The sequence below is a fragment of the Natator depressus genome, chromosome 10, assembly GCF_965152275.1.
Source record: "Natator depressus isolate rNatDep1 chromosome 10, rNatDep2.hap1, whole genome shotgun sequence".
Classification (NCBI taxonomy): Eukaryota; Metazoa; Chordata; order Testudines; family Cheloniidae; genus Natator; species Natator depressus.
In genome coordinates, this window is record NC_134243.1 from 33,324,138 (window position 1) to 33,340,385 (window position 16,248).

The 16,248-nt window shown below is 48.7% G+C and overlaps 1 protein-coding gene across 3 annotated transcripts in view; it reads right to left on the reverse strand.

Moving 5' to 3' along the window:
* Positions 1–9,128: 9,128 nt before the first annotated feature.
* The window catches only part of SRL (sarcalumenin), a 92,488-nt gene continuing 85,368 nt past the window's right edge, over positions 9,129–16,248 (reverse strand). For all 3 annotated transcript variants that reach the window (XM_074965694.1, XM_074965693.1, XM_074965695.1), the window contains 3 exons: positions 15,391–15,507; positions 13,831–14,064; positions 9,129–12,560 (listed from right to left, as the gene is read on the reverse strand). In XM_074965694.1, the coding sequence (XP_074821795.1) occupies positions 11,749–12,560; positions 13,831–14,064; positions 15,391–15,507 (1,163 nt within the window). In that variant the 3' untranslated portion in view covers positions 9,129–11,748. The remainder of the gene's footprint in view (positions 12,561–13,830; positions 14,065–15,390; positions 15,508–16,248) is intronic.

Genomic DNA, 16,248 nt, shown 5'->3' on the forward strand with positions numbered 1-16,248 from the left:
ACAGATGTGGGGACCTGCATGAAAGACCCCCTAAGCTTATTCTTACCAGCTTAGGTTAAAAACTTCCCCAAGGTACAAACTTTGCCTTGTCCTTGAACAGTATGCTGCCACCACCAAGCATTTTAAACAAAGAACAGGGAAAAAGACCACTTAGACGTCTTCCCCCAAAATATCCCCCCAAGCCCTACACCCCCTTTCCTGGAGAAGGCTTGATAATAATCCTCACCAATTTGTACAGGTGAACACAGACCCAAACCTTTGAATCTTAAGAACAATGAAAAATCAGGTTCTTAGAAGAAAGAATTTTAATTAAAGAAAAGGTAAAAATCACCTCTGTAAAAATCAGGATGGAAAATACTTTACAGGGTATTCAGATTCAAAACACAGAGGATCCCCCTCTGGGCAAAACCTTAAAGTTACAGAAAACAGGAATAAACCTCCCTCTTAACACAAAAAGAAAAGGAGGACTTGTGGCACCTTAGAGACTAACCAATTTATTTGAGCATGAGCTTTCGTGAGCTACAGCTCACTTCATCGGATGCATACTGTGGAAACTGCAGAAGACATTATATACACAGACACCATGAAACAATATCTCCTCCCACCCCACTCTACTGCTGGTAATAGCTTATCTAAAGTGATCATCAAGATGGGCCATTTCCAGCACAAATCCAGGTTTTCTCACCCTCCGCCCCTCCCCCCCCCCCACAAACTCACTCTGCTGCTGGTAATAGCCCATTCAAAGTGACCACTCTCTTCACAATGTGTATGATAATCAAGGTGGGCCATTTCCAGCACAAATCCAGGTTTGGAGTGGCTAAGTCATTATGCAAGGTAGCCTATTTCCCCTTGTTTTTTCCTACCTTGCATAATGACTTAGCCACTCCAAACCTGGATTTGTGCTGGAAATGGCCCACCTTGATTATCATACACATTGTGAAGAGAGTGGTCACTTTGAATGGGCTATTACCAGCAGCAGAGTGAGTTTGTGGGGGGGGGGGGGGGGGCGGAGGGTGAGAAAACCTGGATTTGTGCTGGAAATGGCCCAACTTGATGATCACTTTAGATAAGCTATTACCAGCAGTAGAGTGGGGTGGGAGGAGATATTGTTTCATGGTGTCTGTGTATATAATGTCTTCTGCAGTTTCCACAGTATGCATCCGATGAAGTGAGCTGTAGCTCACGAAAGCTCATGCTCAAATAAATTGGTTAGTCTCTAAGGTGCCACAAGTACTCCTTTTCTTTTTGCGAATACAGACTAACATGGCTGTTACTCTGAAACCTCTTAACACAGGGAAAATTCACATAAAACAAAAGAAACTAATCCGCCTTGCCTGGCTTACCTATACTGGTTGCAATATTGGAGACTTGGATTAGGATGGATTGGAGAAGATGGATTTCTGTCTGGCCTCTCTCAGTCCCAAGAGAGAGCAACCTCGTAAACAAAGAGCACAAACGAAAGCCTTCCCCCCACCAAGATTTGAAAGTATCTTGTTCCCTTATTGGTCCTTTGGGTCAGGTGCCAGCCAGGTTAGCTGAGCTTCTTAACCCTTTACAGGTAACAGAACGTTGCCTCTGGTCAGGAGGGATTTTTTAGCACTGTATACAGAAAGGTGGTTACCCTTCCCTTTACTTATGGCAGCTCTACCTCTTCCCCCTCAGATTAAAAAAAACAAGACATCAGGGCTTGTCAAATGGCACCTGGGCACATAACCCAAAATCTGGACTGTCTGGGTGAAAACTGGCCAGGTGGCACCCTAGTGGTGCCACACATCCTCTCTCTGTGGAAAGCCAGTGCACAGGGGAGGGGCTGTTGGCCTACCCTGTGCACATCCCCTCTGGTGTGTCTTATGCTCTCAGAGGCACTAATGGTCTTGTTTTTCAGAGGCACCCATCTCCCTCAGGCTGTCAGAATGCACCATCGCTGCACTCGGGAGACGTCCAAGACCGTGCCCAGCTGCTATGGGAGGCGTGCACGGGCTAGAATGCTCACATCCGCCGTCCTCTTCGGCGCCAATGCAGGGTCAGGTACAATCTGGTTCAAAGCCACTTGCATGAGGTCACACAGCAGAGCACGTGGCACAGGGTAAACTGGCTGAATGACTACTGAGGCCACCAGGTCTGATTAGGAGGTGGGAGAAACAGATTTAAAAGTGGGGGGGGGGGGGGGGGGGGGAAGAGCAAATCTCTCAGCCCCAGTCTGGGTAACCAAAGCGAAATCGCATTCTGCTGTTGATTGATCTAACCAGCCCCGCCACTCTCTGCAGGGACTCTGAGTCATGACAGGCTGTTGTGCTTCCTGCAGAAGAATCTGTGGGCCTCTAGCAATGACTCAGCTCTAGTGAGATGGCTAGGTCTGGCTGACATTACCAACCACCTGTGCTTTTCCCTGGAGCGTATTACCTTGGTGGGGGGATCTGAATCATCCATGGCTCATGCTGGAACCCCAAGGGGCAGAGGGAGCATCTTCATCTTTCTCTCTTGTGATACAGGAGGGCCAAAGAGCAGTGGTAGAGTGGTCCAGGGGAAATATATAAGCTCTAGGCAAATTAAGGCGTGGTTCCCTGTAGACTACAGAGGGTTACTACAGGTTAATTGGAGCACCTGTAGTCAATTACGCCCTGTCAGGAACCTCATAAAACCCCCTGCTTCAGGCAGTCAGGGGAAGAGGAGAGGGCTGGAGCTTGGAGGTGTGTTATGAGAGCTGAAAGACCAGAGAACTGAAGTAAGGGAGACTGCCTCCCCCAGTGTCTAAGGACTGAGGGTAACCCCACCCAAGGGGGAAGAGGGGAGGAAACCCACAGGGGTTGAGAGGGGCTGGGACTCAGAGTGAGGAACAAACCCAGACCCCTCCCCCGCTTCCCTCCTCTACCACCTTCCCAGGCTACTAGCGGGGCCTTTGGCACCCAGAGCAGGGGCAAAGGGTGGCGTCTTAGCCCCCTCCAGAAAAGTGCAGGACCCACCATATGAACATTGGCCATTTTGTCCTAGTCTCTGGTCAGTGTCTGGGGGAAGTTCTGCCCAATGGGATAGGGAAGGGGAATCATCTCTGTATCCTAACTAATGCACCAGATGGGATTAAAGTAAATAGTGAAAACAGTGACTTGCTGCCCTAGAGACTTGGGTATGCCTGGGAGGGATTTTGCTGGGCAGCTCCTGGGGGATTTTTCTTCCCACGCATTTTTTCCTGACAGTAAGTACTGTACATAGAACTGCTGCCCTCTGCTGGGGGTAGGCCTGAACTGTGTGACTCTGCAGAATGGATTCCCACTTTTAATTTTATTTTGTTGTGTTACTGTAGTGCCTTGGAGCCCTCGTTATGGGCCTGGACCTCCTTGCGCCAGGTGCTGTACAAACATAGGCTAGAAAGGCAGGCCTTGCTCCAAAGAGCTAACACACCCTCTTGGGTAGAGGTGGAGGCTGCAGAATGAAAAGAGCCAAGAGGCCACTTGATTAGAAATGAATCCAAGAAACCTTGCACTCCCTGTCTGCTCGTAAAGGAAGCTCCCAGCTTTATATCCTATGGCCTGTGTTAAAAAGGTTGCCTTTTGGGCTGAAAGGTGCTATGGAAACCTACATTCCCATTGTGACTTCTGATAGAACTGGTGCGGGTGGCACTTGCAAAAGCCGTGTGCCATGGCAGCAGTGAGCCGGTCTCGCCATCCTCAGAATGGCTCTGCCATCCATGAACAGAATAGTGCAAATCCACTCATACATGGAAATGGAGACGATGGGAAGTAACAACGTCCACAAAGCCCTAGGCTCTGGGCAGTTGTGGGGCATTTGTCTTTGAGATTCCCCCACCCTCATCATGATAGGGATTCCTGCTCTGAGGGAGGGGGAAATCCCAGAGCTTTGACAATCTGCCCCGGGGGAAGGGGGAATCCTTCCTGCCTCCTAATCTGGTTACCAGTTTAATCCTGCACATGTGCTCAAGAGTCACAGCTGTGATGCATCTAATCCTGCTTAGACCCTGAGATACTATTAGGCTCACAGCAGTTGCTCACGGCTTTACGTCAGGTCTTCGGTCGCAACTCTGGGCCCCATGTCCCTGCACCCTCTGGTCTCAGGGCTTCCAGTCACCTTTGTCCCCTTCTCAGGGCCTCACGCCCTCTTCCCCCATGGCTCGTAAGGACCCCAGGCCCTCCCCCTACACCAGGTGCCAGGCCAGGGACTCTACAGCCAGCAGCCATGGTCTGCTCTGTGAGACACCTTGCTGCTACCTGCCTGGACTTCTTCCCACCACAGCCTTTTTTTCAGGCCTTCTCCACACAGTTTCTCTACATTCACCCTTCCTTCAGGGCCAGGATATGCTGCCTGCCCCGGTGCCCCCAACACAATCCCAAATCAAAAGTACAAACTGTCCCCCTCTGCTGCCCTCTTTAGAGCTGACCTTCCACCCTCTGAGGTGGGCCTCACTCGGTTTCTCAGTGGAGCCCTCTGCCTTTCCCCCACACCAGGCTCTCTCTCCCTGGAAGTCCAGATCCTGCCCTTTTATCAGGGCTCCTCACCACCTGAGCTTGCTCCAGCCTAGGAGCAGCTCCATGTCTCTCCTGGCCTCCTCCCCAGACTCCTCTACCCAGGTGAGGATCCCAAGGCCAACTCTGCTCTGGGCTTCCTCCCTCACACTTCACCCTCTAGTACCAAGAGCAGAGTCCTTCCCTCTCCCTGTAGCACCACCTCTCTCCTCCTCCACCAGGCTTGGATGTAACCAGCGGGTTTAATTGGCCTTTGAGGCCTCTCTTAACCTTTCCCCACCTGTGTGACCATTGCAGGCCCTTTCTAGGATCACTACCTGAGATTTCTCACAAGGCGGACTGTAGTAACGAGCCAAAGGGCCATTCACCTACATGTCAGCTGGAGGTCAAAGGGGGTGGGGGCCAGTCTCACCTGGTCAGGCAGAACGGGTGCCTCTGATAGATGCACCCTGTGTCACGTTTCCTATGTCCAAGCCAGTGCCACAGTCCTCATGACAAAGGAGCTTGCTGGGTTGCCACGGCATGCCTGCAATTACCTTAGTGTGCTCTTTTAGGACCAGATGGATGGGGGACCAGCCCTTCCTTTTTGCAAAGGCAGATTTCTGGGTCTGCAGCAGCCCATACTCTACCTGTGATGAGCACCTGAACCTGCTCAGTATCACAGCGGTGAGTGGAGAACAACTGCAGCGTGGCCTGTTTTTTGTGCACTAACCACATCCCCAAGCATGGTCAGACCTCTTCCTCCCCTTCCCCCCAGCCCCCCTGACCCACAAGAGAGCTCAGAGGTACAGGTGAGTCTGATTTGAGGCACAGATGTATTCACAGACTAGGTGCCTCTCCTTTTCGTGCAGGGCGTGATCCTCCTCTTACACAGCGGGTATGTCTGCAGTTGGAGGTGGGGGCAGGGGGTGAGTCCCAGCTCATAAAGACAGACTCACACAAGTTCTCATGGAGCTAATGTGCTAAAAATACTAGTGTACCTGTGGTAGCACAGACAGCAGTGGTATGGGCCAGCAGCTGCTTTGAGTACAAACCTATCTGAACCCTGTGGGTAGTGCAGGGTTCCTGGGGTTCAGGCTCAGATGGAGGCCAATCTGTGTGTCGAAGTGTCAGGCAACAAACAGCCAATTAGCGGTCTATCCCTCTGGCAGGCAGAGCAGGGAGCAGATTTGGCCTAAGCCTCCTGACTAAGGCAGCCCACAAACACACAGTCTGGGCCTACAGTCTCTTGGCTGGGGCAAGCCACAAACAAAGCACAGGCCTTCTGCCCTAGGGGTCATAGGCCTCCCCCCCCAGGGGTGGGGTTGGTGGCAGCGGGTAGGGTCCCAGCCCAGGGCTCTAACAGTGGCAGATGATTTCACCACTGGGTCAGTGGGGATCCCTCCAAAACACACTGGTAATAAAACCGGACTAAAGTCCGCTTTCCAAGGGCTACCTTCTACCACAGTCCAGGTTGAGGGTTCCGAAGTCCAAGAGTCCTCCATCTTCTTGGGGTACACTGCAGACAGCAGTCCCAGCAGCTCCTTTCCAGGGTTGCTCTCCTCTGGGGGCGGGGTTCTGCAGCAGTGGAGACATCTGGCTCCCACTCAACTGAGTTGCAGGGCCCTCTCTTTATACTTCCTGCCCCACCCCCGTACTCCCGGCACGGGGGGCCGGACTGGCCCAGCTCCACCCACCAGGAGAGTGTAATGGTCCCTTGGGCTCAGGCTCGGAGGGAGGTCACTCTGCTTCACTACAGTACATATGTAGGCAGCTAGCCTGTACCGCCACTCGCTACTGCCTATGCAACCGTGACTACACCTACTATTTTTAGCACCCTAGTTCAATGTGAGCTAGTGTGAATATGTCTACGCAAGCTGGGAATCACACCCTTTGCGCCCAGTGTAGATGTAGCTGGAGTAGATTAGGAAGAATCCACGTAAAATTGGGATAAGCAAGAGGACAACTTGGCAGCTAAATCTTTAGAGCAATGTAGGACCAGCTAGGCTGTATCAGACCTGAGGACCATCCACACCAGGAGCCTCTCTCCTACCACGACCAGCATCAGAAGGTGCAAGAGCCCCACAGTAGTAGATGTGAGATAATCTGTGACCTACCCCAGCTGTGTCTCAACCTGGTCTCTGCTAGTTAGCGATTGGCCTAAACCCTGCGCTGTGAGGTTTAATACCCCTTCCAGAATTTGTCGTCATTAATTACAATAATTGGATATTCATAGTCTCCATATAAATACCCAGTCCCCTTTACAATCTTGTTAAATTCTTGGTCTGAGTGACTTCCTGCGGCAGCGAGTGTTACAGTGTAATCACATGTGTGTGCAAAGTGTTTCCTTTTCTGGAGTTTGAATTTCCCACCTTTTAATCTCCTGACTGTCCCCTTGCTCTTGTGTTAGAGGACAGGGAGAACAGAAGTCCTCATCGCCCTTGTCTAGCCCATTCGTTGTTTCATAGATTTTTATGATGATTTGTCCCTTTTCTAAGGTAATAATCCCAGCCTTTCCAGTATCTCTTCATGAGAGTTTTTCCAGGCCCCTGGTCATTCTCATCACCCTGCTCTGAACCCCTTTAGCTCTGCCCTGTCGTGTGAGAGATAGGGTGACCAGTGCTGCACAAAGCCACATCACTGATTGAAAACATTCTCTATGTTATTTTCCATTCCATTCCTTATGCATCCTGATACTGTTAGCTGCTTTGATCGCAGCTGCACACTGAGCAGAAGTTTCATTGAACTGCCTCCAGTGGTGCCCATGGCCCTTCCTCTGAAGACTCTATAGCTCCCAGCAGTGTCCAGAGCAAACCTTAACTGGGAAAGTGTGAGCTGAATGTATCCTTAAAGAATGCCTCTTATTCCTAACCGATGGGCCTGTACTGGAGTGGTACCAGGTGAGCCATGTCCTATGAGAGCCATTTTTTCTGCGAGGCCCCGAAAGGGAGAGGAGGCCTGGCAGTGGGTTCTTGGGTAAGGGAGAGCAAGAAGATGATGGGGGAGCTCTCCTCTGGTGAGCATGGAGCACTGTGCAGGCTGGATTGTGGTTAGGTGAGGTGCCCCTTTTAGCACTTCCTGAAATGGTTGCAGGAGAGGTGAGGCAGTAGAAGCTGAGTTTGGAGGAGTGCCTCGCCCCTAAAGCTAAGATGATCCACTATGCCATGTGTGGGGAGCTATGAAGAGAGCTCTCCCCTTCTCTATGGCTCACTGGGAGGGTGTGGGTCCAAAACATCCTTCTTTTGTAACATGGGATTGCGGTATGGCAAAGGCTGAAAGCTGGGTGTTCTCATGCTTCCCTATTCCACCATCATCTCCCCGTCCAGTTTGGGCACTGCTCTATGCTTTCTGTTAGCAGCGTGAACGTTAACCAGAGCCACCTGTGTGCATCTGAGGGCAACATTTCATTTCCCTTTGGAACTCAGAGGCGCAATCTGGGATTCTGTCCTTTCGTCCCCTGGTTTTGTATAAGCATCGCTCTACTGCATGGGGCCCAATCCTGCTCCCTTTGAAGCCAATTACAAAACTCCCATTGACTTCAAGAGAAGCAAGTCCATGGTTCCAGCACCTCTGTGGACAGGCAAACAAAGCAAATATAGCCGTGGAATGTGTTTGAAAAATACTGATTTTATTAAATGGGTTGATGTACAGGACCAACAATTTTATCCAAATGCACATTATCATGAACACCTAATTGGGAATATATTACAGCATGTAATTCCTTATAATGTGTCTGTCCAGATTCCTGTTAAAAAAGAAGCACACAACAGTGGGTTTAGGGATGTTGGGTTTTTTAGCAAAATTAAAAAAAAGTCTTCAGGCTCCCTGTTTTCATTCCTGATGCATTTCCTGTAACTCAGAGACACATCACTCATGTCATGCTTTATATTTTGTTTCTAATCAAGTTAATTTTGTTTCATAGAACAGAGACAGTCAGATTGATGGTAGGAGCCTGCTTTGTAATCAGACTGGGCCAGGTAAGGTGGGCTTTGAACTACAGTCCTCCTTAGACTAACAATCACTTGCTGTGGCCATGCAAGTCATTTCAAGTGTCAAGGGGCTTGGGAAGAAAGGCCATCAGAAATGTGTCAGATTCCCAACAAAGGCTGTGGCAGCCAACCAGAGCTGAGAGTGGGCCCAGCTAGATGTGCAGTTAAACAAATGCACAAAAATATCTCTTCAACTTCTTAGGTCCATTGTTTCTTAAGGGTCACCTTATGTCAGGCCACAGGGGGGTTAAAGTTGGAGCGCCAGGAGTGCTTTTAAGAAGAGAATCCTAGTGTAAATTTTCAGTTGGGAAGGTAGTTACGATCAGTGCATGAGCCTCTATGCTGGGCTTTTGAGCCAGTACTGTGCTTGTGTCAGTTGCATGTGAAAAGGTGAACTCATCCAATTACAGGAAATTTTCTTGAGTATATGCAGAGATCTTCATTGTCAACGAATGCTTACCCAACAGGACGTCAACCAACAGGCCCAGTACCTGTAGACAACTATGCTTTACATCCTCCATCCTCCTCAATGCTGCCACCATTCCTCCGTCTATATCGTGTTGGTAACACCAGCCACACCATAATCCTCACCTACACCAACACCCAAAAGGAGAGCAGTAGCTTTATGCCCGGCAGGATGCTAGTGACCTAGAGGGAACTAGGAAGGAAGGACCTGGGTATAGTGAAAAGAGGATGGCAAGAAACGGAGGAAAGAAAAGGCAGGAGAAAGACTGAAGAAAAGGGGAAGACAAAAAGAAGATGACAGCACAGCAAAGAGAAACAAAAAGGCAAAGAACAAGCAGGAAGAATATGGCACAGAAAATTAGAAAAGTTTAACAGACTTATTTGCTTATGGTGACAATAAAACAATGTGATGGCAGAAGCAGTGGCAAAATTAGCACAGTTTTGACAGTTTCTTTTTCATTCACTCCTAAGAAAACCATGCAAACTAGGCCAAGTGACAGGAGCAGCCGGTAAGCTTAATGGAGAACAATGAGACGTGAGAAAGAGTGGGTGACCAAGACAAAGAAGGATGAGGAGGAGGAGCAATGGGGTAACATAAAAGGAAGTGAGCAAAAGAAGAATAGAAGTGAATGGAGGAAGCAGCTCCAAGGCAGTCTGAGACCTCACTATATATTGACTCACCAGCATGTCACTTTTCTTTGTGCTATTTTGGATGCCAGTTTCTCTGACGCCTCTTTTTGCCTTCATTAGCTGCCCCTGTTCCTTTCGGTGCTGTGCACAAAATCCCTCAGCATGTAACCTGCCCTCTTGCAGTACTCATCGATGTACTTGTTTCTTCTCCAGCACCCAGCCTTTGGGGACGCGTTACCCATCGGATGTGTCCTCCAGGGTGACACATTTGGATCAAGTCAAGCACCCATGAAACAATGTCCACTAGAACTCACCTGGATTGCTTTAAAAGACCATTTCTTTTAAACTCAAGGTTTCAGCAGCAAGGAAGCTGAATTCCAGACCAGTGCTAGATACGTTTGGTTCTCCTGTAGCGACAGCTCCATCTCTATTCTCACATGTGAATCAGAGAGGTGCTGCCTTTCGGACCCCATGCCAAGCTCTCAACAGGCTCTGGTCAGCACCTTCCGCTTTCGTATCTGCTCAAGTTTCTTCTTTAAAAAGCCAACATATGGCTCTCTTATTTCCTATTGTCTTTCTATCTTTGCCTTGCTTTGCATTTCATTGTATTCTTGACCCCGAGCAGATAAGGCCCATAGGCATGTTACAGTGAGTACTTCCACTCAGAAGGTTCTCTGAAGACCAGCCTCTGGTCCATTTGACAGGGAGAATAGTGAGGAAAGGCTATTTACCAGGTCTCGTACACCATTCACCGTTCAGGGCAATATCCACCTTCTTCTTCAGTTAGTGCTTAGCTCAACCACCAGCCATGCTGGGTCATTACAACCAAACAACACCTGCTTGGTGAAGAGGGCTCCCATACTTCCCCTGTGCCTTAGTTGCCATCTACAATGAACTATGTCCACAGAGAGGCTAGAACTGGTTCTGATGGCATCATTTCCTGCAACTCACAATTTTGGGTGTTGGTGTGTTGGGGCAGGTGAACAACATGGCAACGCCAACAAATAAATATGACTGCTTGGTTCAGCCCAAATAAGATAGGGCCCAGACACCTTCGACTGCCTAACCTACAGCAAAAAGTTTGGAAGAGAAAACAGGCAACAGCTGTGAAACGGCGGGTGTTCCTGTCTTCCTCCAAACTGAACAACAACACAGGGATCTGACTTGGAGAAAACATGCAACACTGGCATAAACAAGGTCAAAATGCAAATCGATTAACCCTCTGAGCCCTAACAAGGTTTGTGCTTGACTTGCCAACAACTGCATGACGCTAACGGCAAATGCATACACTAAGCTCCCTGCCTCTTCTCAGGCACAGGGACAGACCGGTGCTTTCAAAGGCTTTCTTCTGAACTTTCTTGAGTTACAGCCACTGTCTTTCAAATGTAACTCAAGTGCCATTGCTCTTTCAGCTCCAGTCCATTTCTCCTTCTGAGCCAGACTTCCAAATCCCACCTGGGATATGCATTTGGTGCTAACAATGCCATATGTTTCCAGAGATTGGACCGAATCCAGTCTAAACACAGACAGGGGGTCTTTCTTTCCCTACCCCTGGGGATAGGAGAGGGCTAATACCTGGGTGAATGCTAAAGATTCTGAGTTATAGCTCAACTGTCATCCAAACGGAGCTCACAAAGAACTGAACCTGATGGCCTACAAGTCTTGGAAAGAAAAAAAAAAACAGATTATTTATGTATCTGTGGTCCTCATGCCTATATACAGCCACCAAAAGCTGACATTTACTCTGCTGGATCTCTCTCTCCCCAGTGGTGACCCTCTCCAGTTCTCCAGGTCAAGGTGTCGGAGCCTTTCTCCAGGTTATCATTCCAGAGTCTGCGTTTCCTACTCCCTGTCTGCTTAGTGTATGCAAAGGTTGAACTTCTTGTTCCACACTCATGAACTTCAGTACCAGTGAAAAAGCAGCTAAAGCTTTAGTTCACCATTTGTTGCTTTTACTTACAGCTTAAACATTGCTTTCTATTTAAAATAACAAAGATAACGTCAGGAATTCACAGTTCTTTATTCTCTTTTCTATGCCCACCCTGCTTCCTCTGCCATTAATGTCAATGACTCAAAGTCCTCGTTGTACCGTAGCTCTTGCCAGTGTGGCACTCAAAGGGTTAATAAACCATGGCTTCTTGGACAGATAAGACATAAGCTCATTCACCAACAGGAAAACATGAATGGTTATGTTAGTACATAGCATGTTATGGTTTCCTATAGCGGTTCCTTGGGGTTTCACCACAGCCAGTTGTGTCACAGGAGAGAACACTGGGCTTCTTCCCCAAGCCAATACTCCCCAAGAGATCAGGAAGCTCATGAGTAATGGCCCTTTCGATCTTCTCCAGGTAACATCCTCCCATGTAGGAACACTGCTGAGCTAGCAGCTTGAAGCTGCTGATGGGATTGATGCCGAAGAAGTCCTTATAAGCCTCACGGTTGGGGAGATCAAACTTGCTGACATTGGTCTTTGCCAGGATAGACTTGAAGATGTAGAACTTGTCAGGGTCTTCCACAATGTCCTTGAATACCAGCTCCCCATCACTGAAGAAAGTCATTTTGTCCTTGTAGGTTTGCAGATAGCGGTCAACCAGGAGGGCGTGGATGCGAACCCGGATGGCATGTTGGCGGATGAAGGCAATCTTATTCTCCAGCCTGTTTTCAATAACCTGGTTAAGGTCTTCTAGGAGCGAGATCTCTTCTTTAAGGAACAGATCCTTGTGGGTTTCAGGGTGATATTCCGGGGGCCAGAAGGAACTGACATAGACCCTGGGAGGTTCAGTGACATTGATCAGAGGAGCCAAGCTCCAGAACAAGGCGCCATAGACTCTCATAAGCTCCTGGGTGGCGAGACTGTCCGCTTTGTTCAAGATTATTCTTATCTGAGACTCCCGGCCCTTCAGCTGACGAAACAGCATCTCCAGCTCCAGACCCACATCCAGCTTTGTAGGGTCAAAGACGACAAAGATGAGGTCGGCTCTGTCGATGAACCACTGGCACACGTCATTGAATGGGTAACCTTTGGGAAAGGAGAGAGAAAAATCAACCAGAAATGTTCAGCTCCCCACATCTAACACAGGACCAATCCATTCAGTCACCAGCATAGATACGACACAGGCCTACCATGTCTCAGACCCCTTCAGACTTAGACCTCATGCAGTGGGAAATCTCGTTTCTCAGCTACTAAAACCATCGCAGAACAGCTTGGCGCCAATGTCCACAATCAGTCTATATTCACTTAGCACTGGTGCCTTAGCTGGCATTCTCTGATAAAATCCTGGCCCCAGTAAAGTCAATGGGAGTTTTGCCATTGGGACAGGATTTCCCCCTGGATTTAAGGTAGATATTGAGAGAACGGAGGTGGGGATGCCGTGTAATTAATGCACTGATGAGCATATAGGTAAATAACAGATTTTAGTAGACAATTCAAACATTTTATTAATATGGTGGTACTGCCTTTCACCTCTGGGCCCACTCTGATGTACACACTGCTGCCTCCTAGTGGTTGGGGGTGTGTTTTGCTTCTTCTGGAATTAAATTCCTTCCAAGTCACTTCGAAACTTTCCTTTTCTCTGTAGCCTGCTGTTGATTATCTGTGCTCTGATTGTTTTCTAAGGCTATGCTTTGGCCACTCCAATGCTGCCTAATGTATCTAGTCTATGGGGTGACAAACCCCAGCAGTGCTACCCCAGTTGTGAGATACGTTATCCTGGAAGTTGTGGTGTTCCAGCATTCCATCGTGTCCTGCTCTAACACAGAGGTTTTGGCAGGGGCCTGGATCAAAGATTTAAGAATATGATAGAAAATAATTGGCAAAGTGCAGCCCATAGGCTAAATACAGCCCAAAGGCCACAAACACCCCCTTCTTGCTTAAGTCTCTGAACATTGCCCCTCCATATTAAAGAGGAAGTATGCCCTATCTGCTCTATTTTATGAATATTGGGTGTGTCCCTGAGGCCTGTGTCAGGTGGCCATTATAAACACAGGCGGGCAAAATTTTGATGCTTCTGCAATATAAAAATAAACGCCCAGCAACACCTCCTCACTGGCCCTTTGTTGTGTGTGACCTAATAAATACAGCCTCATCTGGGCCTCAGGAGACCTTGGTTCTCTTCCTGGATCAGCCACTGTCACTTTTTTCTCTCACCTGTAAAACAGGGAAAATACTACAGCGCTTTGAGATCTACTGATGAACAGCATTGTAGAAGAGCAAGGGACTGTTATTATCTCACATTTATAATGCTCCTTCTTTTCTGGTCTTTCTTACAATGAACAAAGCAGGTTACTACCTCGTTCCTGTTGCTTGCGGTTTTCAATGATGCCCGGTGTGTCTACAAAGGTGACCCGCTCTAAAAGCTTATGAGGCACCTCTATCCCGATCAGCTTCTCCAAGAAGTTCTGCCCAAACTTTTCGAGGGGAGAGAAGGAGCGTGCACTGTCAGCAGCCATCACAATGCCCTCGATGGTCTTCAGCTTTGGGCCGTGCATGATGACTGTGAACTCAGAGGTGGTGGGTTCAGCCCCTGTCCAGTAACAAGAGAAGCAGAGAAGGTGAGCTGTAAAGTCTAAGCTCTCCTGCTGGAAATGAGTCAGACTCGGTGTCTGAGACTATCTGGGGAGGATACTGCTTACTCATGAATATACAGAGGGTGATCCAAAGCAACAGGTATGGTCAGAGAGCATCTTGCAATATCATGTACCTCATGCCTTGTAGAATGTCTTGAGGAAACGTAGGGCAAGTCTACACTACAAAATTAAGTCAACCTAAGTTAGTTTGTACAGCCACCACAGTAATTAAATTGCTTTGCATGTCCACGCTACACTCCTTGTGTCAGAGGTGCGTGTCCTCACCAGGACTGTCAGTGTGGAGCATCGTGGGACTGCATCCGAAAGGCAGCAAGTGTCAATGTAAGTGACATAGTGTCTACACTGACACTGCATTGACCTAACTACATCAACCTACGGGCTACGCCTCTCGTGGAGGTGGAGTTGTTAAATTGGTGTAGGGGGTGGATTACACCGGTGGCAGCTACATTTTAGTGTAGACGCTTACAGAGTTAGGTTGACATAAGGCAGCCTATTTGACCTAAACTCTGTAGTGTAGACCAGGTTGTAGCTATTTCATGGATGCACGAGTGCAATTTTTTCCTGCAGTGGTTAATCTACACTGAGATATCACGAGTGTGAAAAGCATTATAAAGGACCAGCTCCTGCTCTGCTTTCTAGTGCCTTGATTCTCCCTATGCCCAGAGCTCAGTACAGGTTTTAATTCAGCAGTGCTACGCTCAGCGGTGTTCAGGGATAAAAGGGAGTGGGAGCTGAGAAGAGGAGATGGGAAATGTCATGCCTGTTGTTAAAGTAAATTAATTGGCTCCATGCATGGAGGGGACGGATAGAAGAAAAGGGCAAGTTCCCCTTGTTAGAAGATTGTTACTCTGCTGGCCTGGAAAGTGACCTGCAGTGCAATGCCCTATCGGGATGGAAGATCTCAGTCCTGAGCCTCTGGACTGCAGGAAGTAGGAATGCTGCTTCGGCAGATGCACAGCTTGATCCTGGGGGGTGAAGAGGAATCTCATCTGTCTTTCTCTGTACCAACTCCTCTGACTCTTACAGGGGCAGGGTTGCAAGGATTCAAGCCCTCCCTGACCAGAGTGATGGCTGTCACCTAACAGCCTGGGAGGTTGCAATGAGTAAAAAGAGAGGTTCAAAGAGCAGCTGGGGACAATGTTTACCAGCCAAGCTCTGGCTGGAATTGACTTGAGAAGTGAATGTACGAGTGACAGTGCCTGCTTGTACCCTTTGCACAGCACATTAAGCAGAAACAATGGGCGAGCCGGAGCACACATTACCTGTGTACAGCTGGTAGGGCGTGTCGTCCAGCCCTAGGAGGTAGTTTATCATGGTGGATTTGCCAACGCTCCACGGTCCCAAGAACAGCACCATTGGCTTGGACGTAATCTCCCCATCTGCAGAGAGGGGAAATAACAAAAGGAAGTGAACAAGCACTAGAATTTGAGCTCCCCGCTGTAACTAATGTCCCAGCTGAAGAGTGAACAAGAGCTGCCCTGTCCCACACAATTAGCTAAATGTTCCGAGCTCAGGGAAACTTTCCAACGTTGCTTCAGCCATTTGCAAGAGCAGGGCAAAGCGACAGAATCGCGCTGGGCCAGGGTCATGGATATGCAGGTGCACACATGCTACTTATGCTGCTAGGGTTGTGCTTAGCCTTCAGAACCCCTGGTACTGAATATGTGGAACAAAACAGTCCGGTCTGTGACTGACCCAGGTGCCCAATGTTAACTAAGTCTGAGTTGGTGCTAGACAGGCAGGAGACTCCCTCAGTCAGATCATTCATCTGTGAGATGGAAGAAATTATACGAACTTGATTGCTGCCCTCCTGACTATACCCAGAGTGGAACGAGCCTCACCCTTTGGCTGCCTGATTATGTACGGCCCTATGGCTGGACCTCTGTCCACATGGTGCAGTGGGCCACCCCACCAAATGTGCATTGCTTGTGGTGCACAATAGGGTTAAAGTCCTGATCCAACTTCAACTGAAGTCAACAGAAAGACGCCCATTGACTACAGTAGGAGCTGGGGCAGACCTCACTGAACAGTGGTTCTGTAGGAGCTTCACACCCGGATGACCACACATGTCCCAGTGGATATTGTGCTTTAGAATTCTATTAAGTGGTGATGGACAAATT